The sequence below is a fragment of the Rhinopithecus bieti genome, unplaced genomic scaffold, assembly GCF_001698545.2.
Source record: "Rhinopithecus bieti isolate Rb0 unplaced genomic scaffold, ASM169854v2 scaffold_3874, whole genome shotgun sequence".
Lineage (NCBI taxonomy): Eukaryota > Metazoa > Chordata > Mammalia > Primates > Cercopithecidae > Rhinopithecus > Rhinopithecus bieti.
The window spans coordinates 1,781,217-1,793,263 of NW_016804362.1; the positions used below are offsets into that span (position 1 = coordinate 1,781,217).

General features: G+C 38.2%; 1 protein-coding gene across 1 annotated transcript in view; it reads left to right on the plus strand.

The window, feature by feature from the left end:
- TPH2 (tryptophan hydroxylase 2) overlaps window positions 1–9,007 on the plus strand; it is a 94,882-nt gene extending 85,875 nt beyond the window's left edge. Inside the window, exons 10-11 of the mRNA XM_017867500.1 lie at window positions 8,468–8,601; window positions 8,732–9,007. Coding sequence (XP_017722989.1) covers window positions 8,468–8,601; window positions 8,732–8,906 — 309 coding nt within the window. The 3' untranslated portion in view covers window positions 8,907–9,007. The remainder of the gene's footprint in view (window positions 1–8,467; window positions 8,602–8,731) is intronic.
- Window positions 9,008–12,047: the final 3,040 nt, after the last annotated feature.

Below are 12,047 nucleotides of genomic sequence, written 5' to 3' on the forward strand. Positions count from 1 at the left end.
CAGCCATGACAAATGTATGCCCAAATCTTGGGTAACAAATGGCTGGGCTAAATTTAGTGCTGAAAAGTGGGCCGTGAGCTAGCAGTGATCCTACCGATTGAAGTTCACTCGTGAGCGTGGCTTGGCTCCTCTGATTTCCAATACCTCCCTGGCTCCTTTGGACTCCCCAGCATCTACTTCCTAAAGGGGAGTTTGATGTTATTTCAGCTTCTTCAAAGTTAATGTGCATTAAAACCTGTGTGGACATAAACAATTTGGAGAAATAAACCAAATAAGTATATTATCAGAGAGGTATCTATTATGTGTAATGATGCCTAAAGAATGTGATTTTTTTTGGTTTTAAAATACAATAAAATGGTCATTTTTTTCAGACATGTTGAGACCTGGAATATTCTGATAATTTAAATATTCTTGCCATTTAAGAATTGCCATTTATACCATGGGGGGATAGCAAGTTTTGGTGAATTTTAAATGCAGTGTGATATACAATCTAGAATAGTACTGAAAACAATTGAACCTTTCTTTGACTATTCAGACTAAGGTCAGGATTATGGATCATTCTTGAGTTTTTATTTTGAGCATGATTATCCTTATGTAATATAAATGGGAAGTATATAGTTATTGATACTTTTTGGCCATTTGCATTATTGAGAGATGCAAAGTAATTATAGTTTTATTGAGTCTGGTTATTTGATGACTTCATTCATTCCTCAAACATTTGGTTGAACACCTAGTGCATGTACTATGGCAGTCACTGGGGATAAAAAGACAAGTAATAATGATGAAGAATAAGAAGAAAGGCCAGGTGCATTGGCTCATGTTGTAATCTCAGCACTTTGGGAGGCTGAGGTGGGCCGATTACCTGAGGTCAGGAGTTCAAGATCACCCTGGCCAACACGGTGAAACTACACCTCTACAAAAATGCAACAATTAGCCAGGCTTGATGGCGGGTACCTATAATCCCAGCTACTCAGGAGGCTGAGGCAAGAGAATCACTTGAACCCAGGAGGCAGAGGTTGCAGTGAGCCGAGTTCATGCCACTGCACTCCAGCCTGGGAACAGGGGAGACTCTGTCTCAAAAAAAAAAAAAAAAAAGAAAATAATGATAACAGCCAGAACAAGCATTTAAGTAGACAATATTTCTGGTGCTTTAGACATATTAACCCATGTAATGCTCATAAGAACCCAGTGAGATAAGGGATATTTTTATCACAGATGAGAAAACGGAGGCATAAAGACATTAGAGAACTTGCCTAAGATCACACAGTTAATAAGTGTTGAGCTGGGCTCAAATCCCAGCCATCTAGGCTCTAGGATCTGAGCTCCTAACCACTAGGCTGCACTCCCTAGGATCCCTGCCATCGGAGAGTTTACAGTACACTTTAGTGCAAGAGATAAGCAACCAACCACATAATACAAAAAGTGTGACAATGCAAGAAATGTGCCTGGCTCATATTAGGCCATTCCTGAGAAGCCTTCCTGTCAAGGGCCCTGCTGTCCATGGTGATTCTTGAGGGATGGAAAGGGTAAACAAGGAAAGGATGGGGTACACAGATGTGTCAGTGGAGGGCCACGTGTGGACCCTCAAGATTCTAGTTGAAATCTGGTCCATTGGAAGAACTGTCTGGGGTTCACTGGAATACAGGATAGTAATATTCAACCTAACAAAAACTTGATGACCTGATGTAATGTGGTAATTTTTTTAAAAACTAAATTCTCAACAAAGAATCTATTTGGTGTTAATCTTAGTGCAGTGGGCAAAGCCCACAGCAACAGCGTGATGTCATACCCCATAAGACCATGCACTCTATAGAGTGTTTCTTGATTTCCCTGAATAATAGAGTCAGAAAATGATGTAGCTCTTGAGCTGTGTCTATTTACATCCTCCTCAGACGTTTATAAGTTGCACCAGAAACGAAGGAAACAGATCTCTCTCATGGCCCTGACTTTCCACAGGGCCTTCTGGTCGGGTTAATGAGGCATGTGTGGGCAGCATTAGGATGAATCTGTTGTTTTTGTTCCTACCAGTGTGGACAGAATCATCTGGAAATGGAAATCAGCCAGAAATACGTACCAAGAAGGGCATTGTTCATAGAGTACCTTCTTGCTCTGGTCCATTACTTCCAATCATTATCGTTCTTCCATTCTCAAATTCCAATACCTCAACATCCCTACGATTGCTATGATTGGACCATTTTTACAGTTCAGAAATACTTTCTATGTGAAATATCTTCTGATTTTTCACAGAGAATATGTAACACAAGATGCTTTCCCTAGCACCTCTTCCCCCACATTCTCCTTGCCCTGCTTGTGAAGGTACCCAGAGCCCTCTCAAAGCACTTCTGAGAACTTTTAATCTTTATTTGAATGAAAAAATGGTAGTCCTGGACCCATGTAGGGATAACTTTATTAATAACATTATCATTATTCCTGTGTAAACAAGCTTACAGTTTTGAGTGCAGTTACCTTTTGCAGTAAAATATTTTATGCTGTTCCAACTGCAGCCCAAATGTAAGTCCCAGCTACCAGAGGGTTTTGGTGTCATCTTTATAACTTTTTAGATGGAGTTGCTGGAGGTTTTGGTGTCATCTTTATAACTTTTACATAAGTATCCACAATCACCTTCTCTTCTTAAACAGAACATATTCTACACTTTGTGCTATAAGGGGCTAAATTTTCCTGAGGCATAGATGTTGCTCTTTAGAGCTGGCCAAGTACTTCCAAGTGGTATATGTGTAGTTCAGATAACTTTCATTTTTTCCTCTTTTTTTTTTGACAATGGAAACTTATTCTTTTTGAAGATAGAAACAAAATAAATATGGAAAAGCTTGTAAAAGGTAGCATAAATCTTATAACCATAAACACCACCTTTTCCCCCACAGCAATGGTTGCCCCTCTTTTATTCTAATGATCTGTTCTGTGGTGTACTTACAGGAATACCAAAAAGTGCATTTGGGTGGGGCTTTTCCATACCTTTCATCCCTGTGGAGAACAATTAACAATGAGCTGAGTCACCTGGATCACTGACTTTAAAGAAAAGTTTGAAAGTAGGATAATTGCTTTACCCAGAGTCTAACTTGTGTCTTTCACACTTTTTCTCTTTATCCTGAGTTGATCTAACTATATGTCTATCATTTTTGATTTATTATTTGCTTGCTTATTCATTTATTTTGTTCAACAAACACAAAATTGGTGGTCCAAGATTTCAAGAACTTGGAATGTAGTAGGGAAATTCTAAGAAAGTGATGATATGGATCTTTGTTGAGTCCAATTCTCTTAGAGAAGTGACAGTAAAGTTTTTTCACTTTAGGTGGTGAGGAAATGATTGCTAGTCAATGAATTGGCTGAGTCTTATACAAAAGTTAACCTATCTCAAAAGCAAAAGGCAATTTCTACTTTTCATGAGTAAGGGTAAGGTCTAGATATTTATATCTTTCAGGCCAGAGATTAGATTTTTTTTTTTTTTTTTTTTTTTGCAAGTAGCCTTAACATCCACCCCATAGTAGTTGCTGACATATTACATATAAATACATCTATTTTGCTCTTTGGGTTTTGAAAAAGCTGATGGTTTAAACAGAGTTACTTACGATTTTTTGGCTTTAGTTTTAGGATATCTTGCATGGCAAATTTATTGTGTTGCCTTGATATAGCTATTAATCAGCATTCTCAGAATAGCTTTATATTTAATATAAGCAATTTGTATTTATTACCACTTGCAGCAACTCTGGGAGGTGGTCAGAATTACTGCTAGTCTGTATAGAAGAGGCCCAAGGGCTTTGCGGGTTCTCTGGTGTCATCTGTTTGGTCAGTGGTGTGACTAGAGTAAGGACTCACTGCTCCTGAGTTCTCACACATTTACCTTGTTCAGATGGCTTTCGAGTCCCTTCCTCCTGCTCTTTCTTCTCATGAAGTTGGTAGTGCTGTTGGTAATGACAGAGTAAATGCTGGATGTTGGGAGCTGGAAACCGTGTTTTTGGTTTTTGTGGAACGATTGCTTGAAGATGGAGGTTGTTCCCTTGGCCCTGCAGCTTATTCAAATTGGTGTAGCCTAATTGCCAATTTAAAAAAGTGTAATGCATCATTGCCTAATTTGGTAATGGGGATATAGATGTCACATTGTGCTGTTTAGCAGGATAAGGCTTTGAGGGAGGCTCAAAAATATTATATAGACACATAATGCATTTATACATATATGTATGTATTTGTTGTTCTTTTGATGTGGGAAAAGATGATTGTGGTGTGAGTGTAGGGTGTTTGCAAATTCTTATTCAGAATCTAGGGCCCAAACTATTCACAAACCTGACTTCACACTTGAGGTTTTTTTTTTTTCCAACTTTAACCAGTCCTAATATAGATAGTGAGGATCACAGGGTTTGCATCTAGAATAGTTGAGATAATAACTGTCATTGCAAAAGCAGGTGTCTGGGAAGAAGGAAGATTTTAAACTGATGAACCCAGGGCAGGCACTATCATAGTTTAGGACCTGAAAGCCTCAGATCTGGGGCCATTTCATTCTCTATGGGTTTCAGACCCCTGAGGGAGGAGGGCTGCACAAATGGTGGAAGGTTTGGCTGAACACATTTGTACACAAAGCATCATCGCTGGACTGAATTAGTGATGATAACTAAATATACTGAGCACTTCCCATGCCAGGCACTTTGCATCCATTACCTCTTTTAATTTTGACCACAACCCCAGGTTATAGATGTGATTATTAGTATTTCCATTTTCCAGATGAATACTCAAATAGGCTTACAGAGGTAAAGTAATTTGCCCAAGGACACGTAGTTAGGTAGAGATGGAGTCAGATTTACACCTCAATTCTTAACCATAAAGACCTGTATTCTTAACCATAAAGACCTGTATTTTTAACTACCTTATAGTATTGTCTACTAATAGTTGGATTCTGGGAAATTTTTTATATTGAAAAGAAATTTTTATATTAAAAAAACTGGAATGGCAAATAAGTCTTAACTTGTGCACCAAAGTCAATTAATTGGTAGTAACCGCCACTGTGGTGAAGGGTGGGAAGTCCATCCCCAGGCCCAGTGGGAAGGGCTGCTATGGTCAATTTATTGTGGCTGGTATGGAGGGAGGTAAAGGTGGTATGAGTGCTGTATACTTACAGTCTGTTAAAATTATATTTCAAGAAGAGTCTTAGAATTCATCTAGGTCAATCTTTTCAGTTTATCAAAGATAAAGCTGCCGCCCAACATGGGGTAGTTTCACTCATTTGATATTATACGTCTAGCCTCTGGAGACAGCTACATTTAGAACCCAGGTCCCCTGGTTCCCAGCCCTGTGCCCTTGTCTCTAGCACCATGGATAAATCCAAAATAGTTCTTTTAGAGAGTGTTCTGAGGAGAGAAGGTGACTCTCAAGCATTCCTGTACTTTAAAAATGGCTTCAAAGTAAAAGATTGTCAACCAGATTCTGTCAGCATTATAAAGCTTCTCTCTGCAGGAAGTTGGATTAATTCTTACAAACTTCAGGATATCAGACTGCTAACATTACAAGATGGAATCACTGCAGAGTTCCCTGGGGACATCAAGTAGTTTGGTTCAATGTTTACAGAGAATCCACTCTGGACATAGAGAAGAGGGTACAATAGCTGCTCCCCAAAATGAGGGGCTTAGAGTGAGACCTGGATAGAAACTGAGAAGCAAACTCAGTTGGACTTCTCCATTGGGCAATAGAAGGTGGAATCAAAGACATGGATGCTATTTTATACCTGTTGGGACACACTGTAGTATTCAGAGATGGGAGACTTCGTGGCCTGCATGGATGTTCCTGGAACTCAGCACACAGCTCATGGTCAGGTAAATGAGGCCATTTATATGGGTGATCATCACTTCATTTGTTGGCTTCATTCACTGGCTGCTCCCCCAACTCCAGGTTCTTGTCATCTCCAGGCTAACCCATGGGTACCATTATTACCCCCGTATTCATTAACAGCCAAACAGCAGCACTGGTCCCATACTCCCTGGGTGGAAAGGTCTCCAGCAGGTAACCAGCATATCACATGCATAGCAGGCTCCTGAGGATAGTCTGCATTTTTGAGAACTTAAGACAATTAACTTCCAGTTTTTCCTTTAAATATTACATTGGCCAAGTGTGATCTATATTGCCTAATGGTCTGTCTCAAATTACACGTGTGTGAACCCACTGTTTTTTCTTGAAATCGGGGGCAGTGTGTCCTATGCTCTGGGCCTTTTCTTGTTCTACTTTAATCCTTTTTAGCTGTTAAAATGACTAAATAAGTATCTGGATATCCAGTGGAATTGTCACAAAATGATTTTTTTTTCCAAAACCACACTGATTTCAGTCTCTGTCGTTGCATACACACCTCTGGAGGCATCCTCTATATATAGTGACTGCTAAGGTTGCTAATGTCTTATAGAAGCAATGGAGACACAAACAGATGAGTTTCACTTCTTTCTTGTGCTTGTCCTTGACCCAGTGAAATGTCTTTAGCTTAGCAAGGATGTCCCAAGGGAGCCATGGCTTTAATGTTCTTACAGCCTGTTCTGCTACCATTCTGGCCATGCCCCTGAATGCAGGGATGAGAGAGTAGAAAGATTGAACACATTGAGCCAGCCACTGTCCTTCTTTCCATATGTACTGATGGATGAACGGACTATCAGAACAACATAGTACATTAATTGTAACTAGAGTGTATGGATGCAAAGAAAGCTAATTTGAATTCTGAAAATCACGGCAAGCCAATAGGAAGCCAATTTTTGCAGAGAAGCAACAGCTTTCATAAAGGGACATTTTGTTTCTTGAAACTGCGAATTTGTTTCTAAAATTGTGGACAGAATTATTGGTCATGTGGAACCAAAATCCCTTGATGTTCACTGCCCTGCATTGAATCTAGCACAAATGCATTTGCAAGTGTAGTGACCTTCTGCTTATAATGAAGTTGTTCTGTGGGCCAAAAAAAATGAGTTCACGCTGAGAGGCCCTCTGCATTCTGTGATTCATATGTGCATTTATCTGGACAACGGAACTTTGCAGGAAAGCAAATCACATGCAGGGTGCCCTTTCTCTTACATGTCAGTCTTTTGGTTCTCAATTGCATTTTCAAACTTAGGGAACCACAGACTTCTTCATGGAGGGCTATAAATCATTCCATGCATTTTGAAATTGTTGGAGGAATGCACAAAGAATATTGAACAGGAAAGGGTTTTCAGAACTTCTCCAGGGAACTTTAATTGTTAGACACTGAGAAGGTAGAAAAGCACAATGGGTAGAATCCAGAGGCTGGGATAGAGATTGTCTTCAAAATCTTCCAGACCTGGACTAAAGTTACTCAGAGCTGGACTAAAGCCCCAGTTTTCCAACTCTCAGTTCACGGCAGTTTCTGCTACTCCATTTTTTTTCTCTCTGCCTCTCTCTCCCAACTAATTTCCCCTTAAATTAAGAAAAGAATCAAGAGGAGTATTTCTCAAAATATAGTTCACAACCACTTATGTCAGAGTCACCTTGGATTCCTTTAAAATGAAGATTTCTGGGTTTCATCCAGACCTGCCAAATGAAATTGAGACCCTGGATATCTGCATTTTCATAAGCTCCTTAGTGATTCTTATGCACATTGCGTTTTAGAACCATCAATCTAGGGTCTATAAATAGCCAGGCAGCACATGGCAGGAAATGGCCACTAACTTTTAACATCACTGAATTTATCTTGAGAATATAGTCATTCATTGTTCCCTGCTGTTCTTAGTGCCAGTCATGTAGTGAGCTGAACGGAGCTAATGATGGTTCCAAGAGTAATTACACCAGCTTTCCTGTTTTTCTAATACCTGCTCTTGGCGTAACTCTAACTATTAGTATGAGCTCCTTTTCTCCTCAACTGGCAATATGTATCTGCTGTATATTGCTCTGCTGTAGTTGGTGGAAGGTAAATGAATGCTTTGTAAGTATCCTCAAATATACAGGCCCACTCCAGACTCTGTTGATACACAGTACCTGGCCTCAAAATATCCTGCAATGAGTCAACAAATAGTTTAGTCAGAGCCCCAATTATCTCTCCACGCAGATAATTATTACTTCTGCCATTTAAGTGAAATTTTAGTACATTTCTTATAGCAATACATTTAGGAGCATATTTATGCTGTCCCTGCTTCTATTCATAGCATAGATTTAAAATCCCATTTCTGTGGGGGTATAACTCTGAACCGTCCTTCAGTATGAATTTGGCTGGTAATAAATTAAATAATACCATAATCTCATTTTCTCCCACAGTACCTAGTAAACTTAAAAAAACAAAGCAAACAGACAAACAAACAAAATCCTAGTGTCCCATTTACCCTGCACACAGGAGAGTTCTATATTTCATGACAGACTAGTAACTGAGCAGCTCTGTAGGATTACCTAGCTATCAAATGTGTTGTAAAAATGTGATGTCATGGCACTTTGGAAGTCTCATTACAGAGTTTAACGGGTTTTGTGGTATATTTTGCAGCATGCCCTTTCTGACAAGGCATGTGTGAAAGCCTTTGACCCAAAGACAACTTGCTTACAGGAATGCCTTATCACCACCTTCCAGGAAGCCTACTTTGTTTCAGAAAGTTTTGAAGAAGCCAAAGAAAAGATGAGGTAAACTTTTTTTTTTCTCCTACCTAGAGAAAATAACTCTTTATTTTTCTGTCTCTATTCCTTCCTTTTGTCTATCTCTTGTACCAATGAGGGTTGATCACATCTCTTTCTATTTCTGTTTATTCTGCAGGGACTTTGCAAAGTCAATTACCCGTCCCTTCTCAGTATACTTCAATCCCTACACACAGAGTATTGAAATTCTGAAAGACACTAGAAGTATTGAAAATGTGGTGCAGGACCTTCGCAGCGACTTGAACACAGTGTGTGATGCCTTAAACAAAATGAACCAATATCTGGGGATTTGATGCCTGGAACCAATGTTGTTGCCAGCATGATCTTTTTGCGGCTTAGCAGCAATTCCGTCAGTGTCATATAGCACAAATAACCTTCTGTGTCATGGCTTGGCTAATAAGCATGCAATTCTGTACATCTATACCATCTTGTAACTCACTGTGTTAATATCTAAAACACCATAAGAAACCCAATGGCAGATAACCACTCATTGTATGAAAGAATGTAATATGTTTAAATGTCTTAAAAAGATTTGACATTCCTGCTTAGTGTCCTTAACCAAACTGCATCTGCTTAAAATTTGTAAACAAATAGCCCTCTTACGAGTCTAACTTAAGCCCTTTTCTTTTTCAGATCTAAGCCTTTCCTCTGTGTTCATTAGCTAAAATGAAAAAAGCAGTGAAGCTATTTCCATTTTCAACAGTATCAGTGTTTTCACAGCGTTATTTGATATAAACCCAGAATTGTAGGAAACTTCTCATCACAATAACAAAAGATTCAATATTCTGTTTCAAAAATTGTTGAGGTAATACAGCGTTGGAATGATTTTAGGTTGAGTATTTACACAATGCAAGAAAAGACCTTTTACAAATGGAATATGTAGGTTGCATTGACCTTGTAGAACCTGAGTTAGGAAAAGCTTCCTGAAGCATTTTGGAAGATAGTACTTCCAGAAAGGACAGTCTTGGGACTATGAATTTTTTGCTGAAATAAAGTAAATTATCATGCTTAGGAGTTTAAACAATTTTTTTTCTGGGCAGAGGAGAATAAAATCACAGAGCTATAAAGATCATCTCTGATTTCAGAGATGTGGAAATTGAGTCACAGAGAAGTTGTGATTTGCCTGAAGCAGCACAGTTAGTTGTGCACTAGCATTCATAGTCCATTGCACTTTCCTTTCGTTTTCCTGATAAATTCGTCCTGGTGTGTGCATGTGTGAATATGTTATTGGAGATGGGAAATAATGCCTATCCAAACTAATGTTTATCAGTAAATAGAACTTGGTTTGTGGTCAAGGGTTGCCAACAGTATATTTGTGGTTTCCCCTCACAGCTGCACATCAGTCCAGATCTATGGAAGGTTTTCCACTTTCCCAAAGTTTGGGCAACTTTGGGTAAACAGTAGTGACGCAGCACAAATTTTTGGTGGTCTTTGCAGTAAAAGATGACATTAAGTGGTTAAGTGAACAAATAGAAAACTGCTGAGAGTGAACGAATTTCTTCGGATTCCCTCACCGAACATAACTACTGTTCTTCTGATTCTGCATTTGGTAGTAACGAACACTGGACTGGGGAAGGAGGGGGCAAGAAAAACTAGAGAAAAAAAAATGACAAAATAACTTTTAGCAATTTAAAATATTTACTTGAGCAATTTCCAAAGATGTTCTTTTAGTAAGAAATTACATACAATTTTAAACTAATTCATACTCTTATATGGAGCCCACTAAGGGTCAGAAATCTTTGAACTAAATATATTCAGGAAGAACATGAGAAAGAGCTAAAAGACACATCAGGGAGAGATCAAACTAAAACGAAAAGCCAGATGTTTGAGTGTTGGTTGTCTTAACGATTGAGGATCTTTTATCTCTGAAGCATTCTCAGAACAACTGAATTTTGAGAAATAATTTGGTGGATAGAATGTGAGAGTCACAAAATATAGACGCTATTCGGGGTGAAGGGAATAGTGCCTTGAAAAATTGGTGGTGGAGAAATGAGGAACAAGCTAAACCAAATTTAAAAGATCTAGATTGATCAAGCAGTCATAAATTTTGATAGTTTCATAGATCCGTAAATATATAGCTTCTTATATCTTGCTTTGCTAACTTTAGATGACCCTGAATAAATTACTTATAAATTAGAATCCAGAATCATAATCCAGAATAGCATATCCACAAATTTTCAGAACTGGTTGCTGAATTTTCTCAGAGAAGAAAATTGCCTAAGAAATGCTCAATGTCTGCCTTTGGTGTTATTTTCATAATTTGGTATTGCTTTAGACACAAGTCCTAGAGTCCTGTCATATATATATATATTCATTAAGAAACCCCTACAAGTAGCCATGAAGCTTCCCCCTCTAGTCGCATGAGATTAGAGCTTCTTAATTAAATATACTTGAGAGAGAATTATATTTAATTGTAAACAAATTCCCTCAACAAAAATAGCATTTGAGGTGTCTTCTGCTTGGCTTGTAGTGGAATCCAGTTTTCTAATATGTGCAAAATCTATCTTGTTTCAAAAATAGAAGAGTTATAAAGTAAATGGGCTTTCCCACAGAGCTTATATAGGTATCATACAAGGAAGTGGAATTACTTGATTCTTTTTAGATTTGTTCTCCATTTGGAATAGCAGTAACCGTGGTTTTCCCCCTGTGAAACAATGGAATCACGGTTTTCATTTGTTGTGAGCATTTAACATGCAAATGCCATTACAGCTAATGGTGGGAAAAATCCTATAAAATTTAAAAGCCGTCATAGGAAAAGTGTTGGCAGAAAAATTCCCTGTAAGGAAATAGTGTAACAAAATAATCACAGCCAGCTTCTTGTCATATTTGATACCTGCTCAGTGTAACCATTTATCTCAATTACGCTTCATAACCTAAAGCTAAATTAAATAGATCCAAGGGCAATTATAAATTTAAAGACACTTGCTCACTGTCATCTCACGGTGAGTTGTTACTTTATTATGGCTTTGCTGCTGACTTCTGTAATCAACTAATCAGAAATCAACACAAAATTCCTGGCAGGACCAGGGTGCTTATGCGTCACACTTTGCAAAAGATAGCCAAAATCTGATTAGTCCAGTTTTATTCTTGAAGCATTTTAGTCTATTATGAGTTAGAATAAGGCATATGGTATATTCTTGAATGTTCATTTTATTTGGCATAATAAAAGCATAATAGACTATTTATAAATTATACCTTGTAAGAGTGGGAAAATTTGACCTGAAATTTCTTCTTTTTTTTTTTTTTCCACATTAGTGGTGAAAATTGTGAGACTCGGGTTTCTGACTTAGTCTCATTTATTTACTGTGTAATTTACAAACGATGCTTTATGGGCATGATATATCTGTGCTTGTCTTGCTTGCTTATAGTAAATGGGCCTGAGCCTAATGATTGTGAAGTATTGCAACATTTACCAACATGAAAAGTCTGCAATG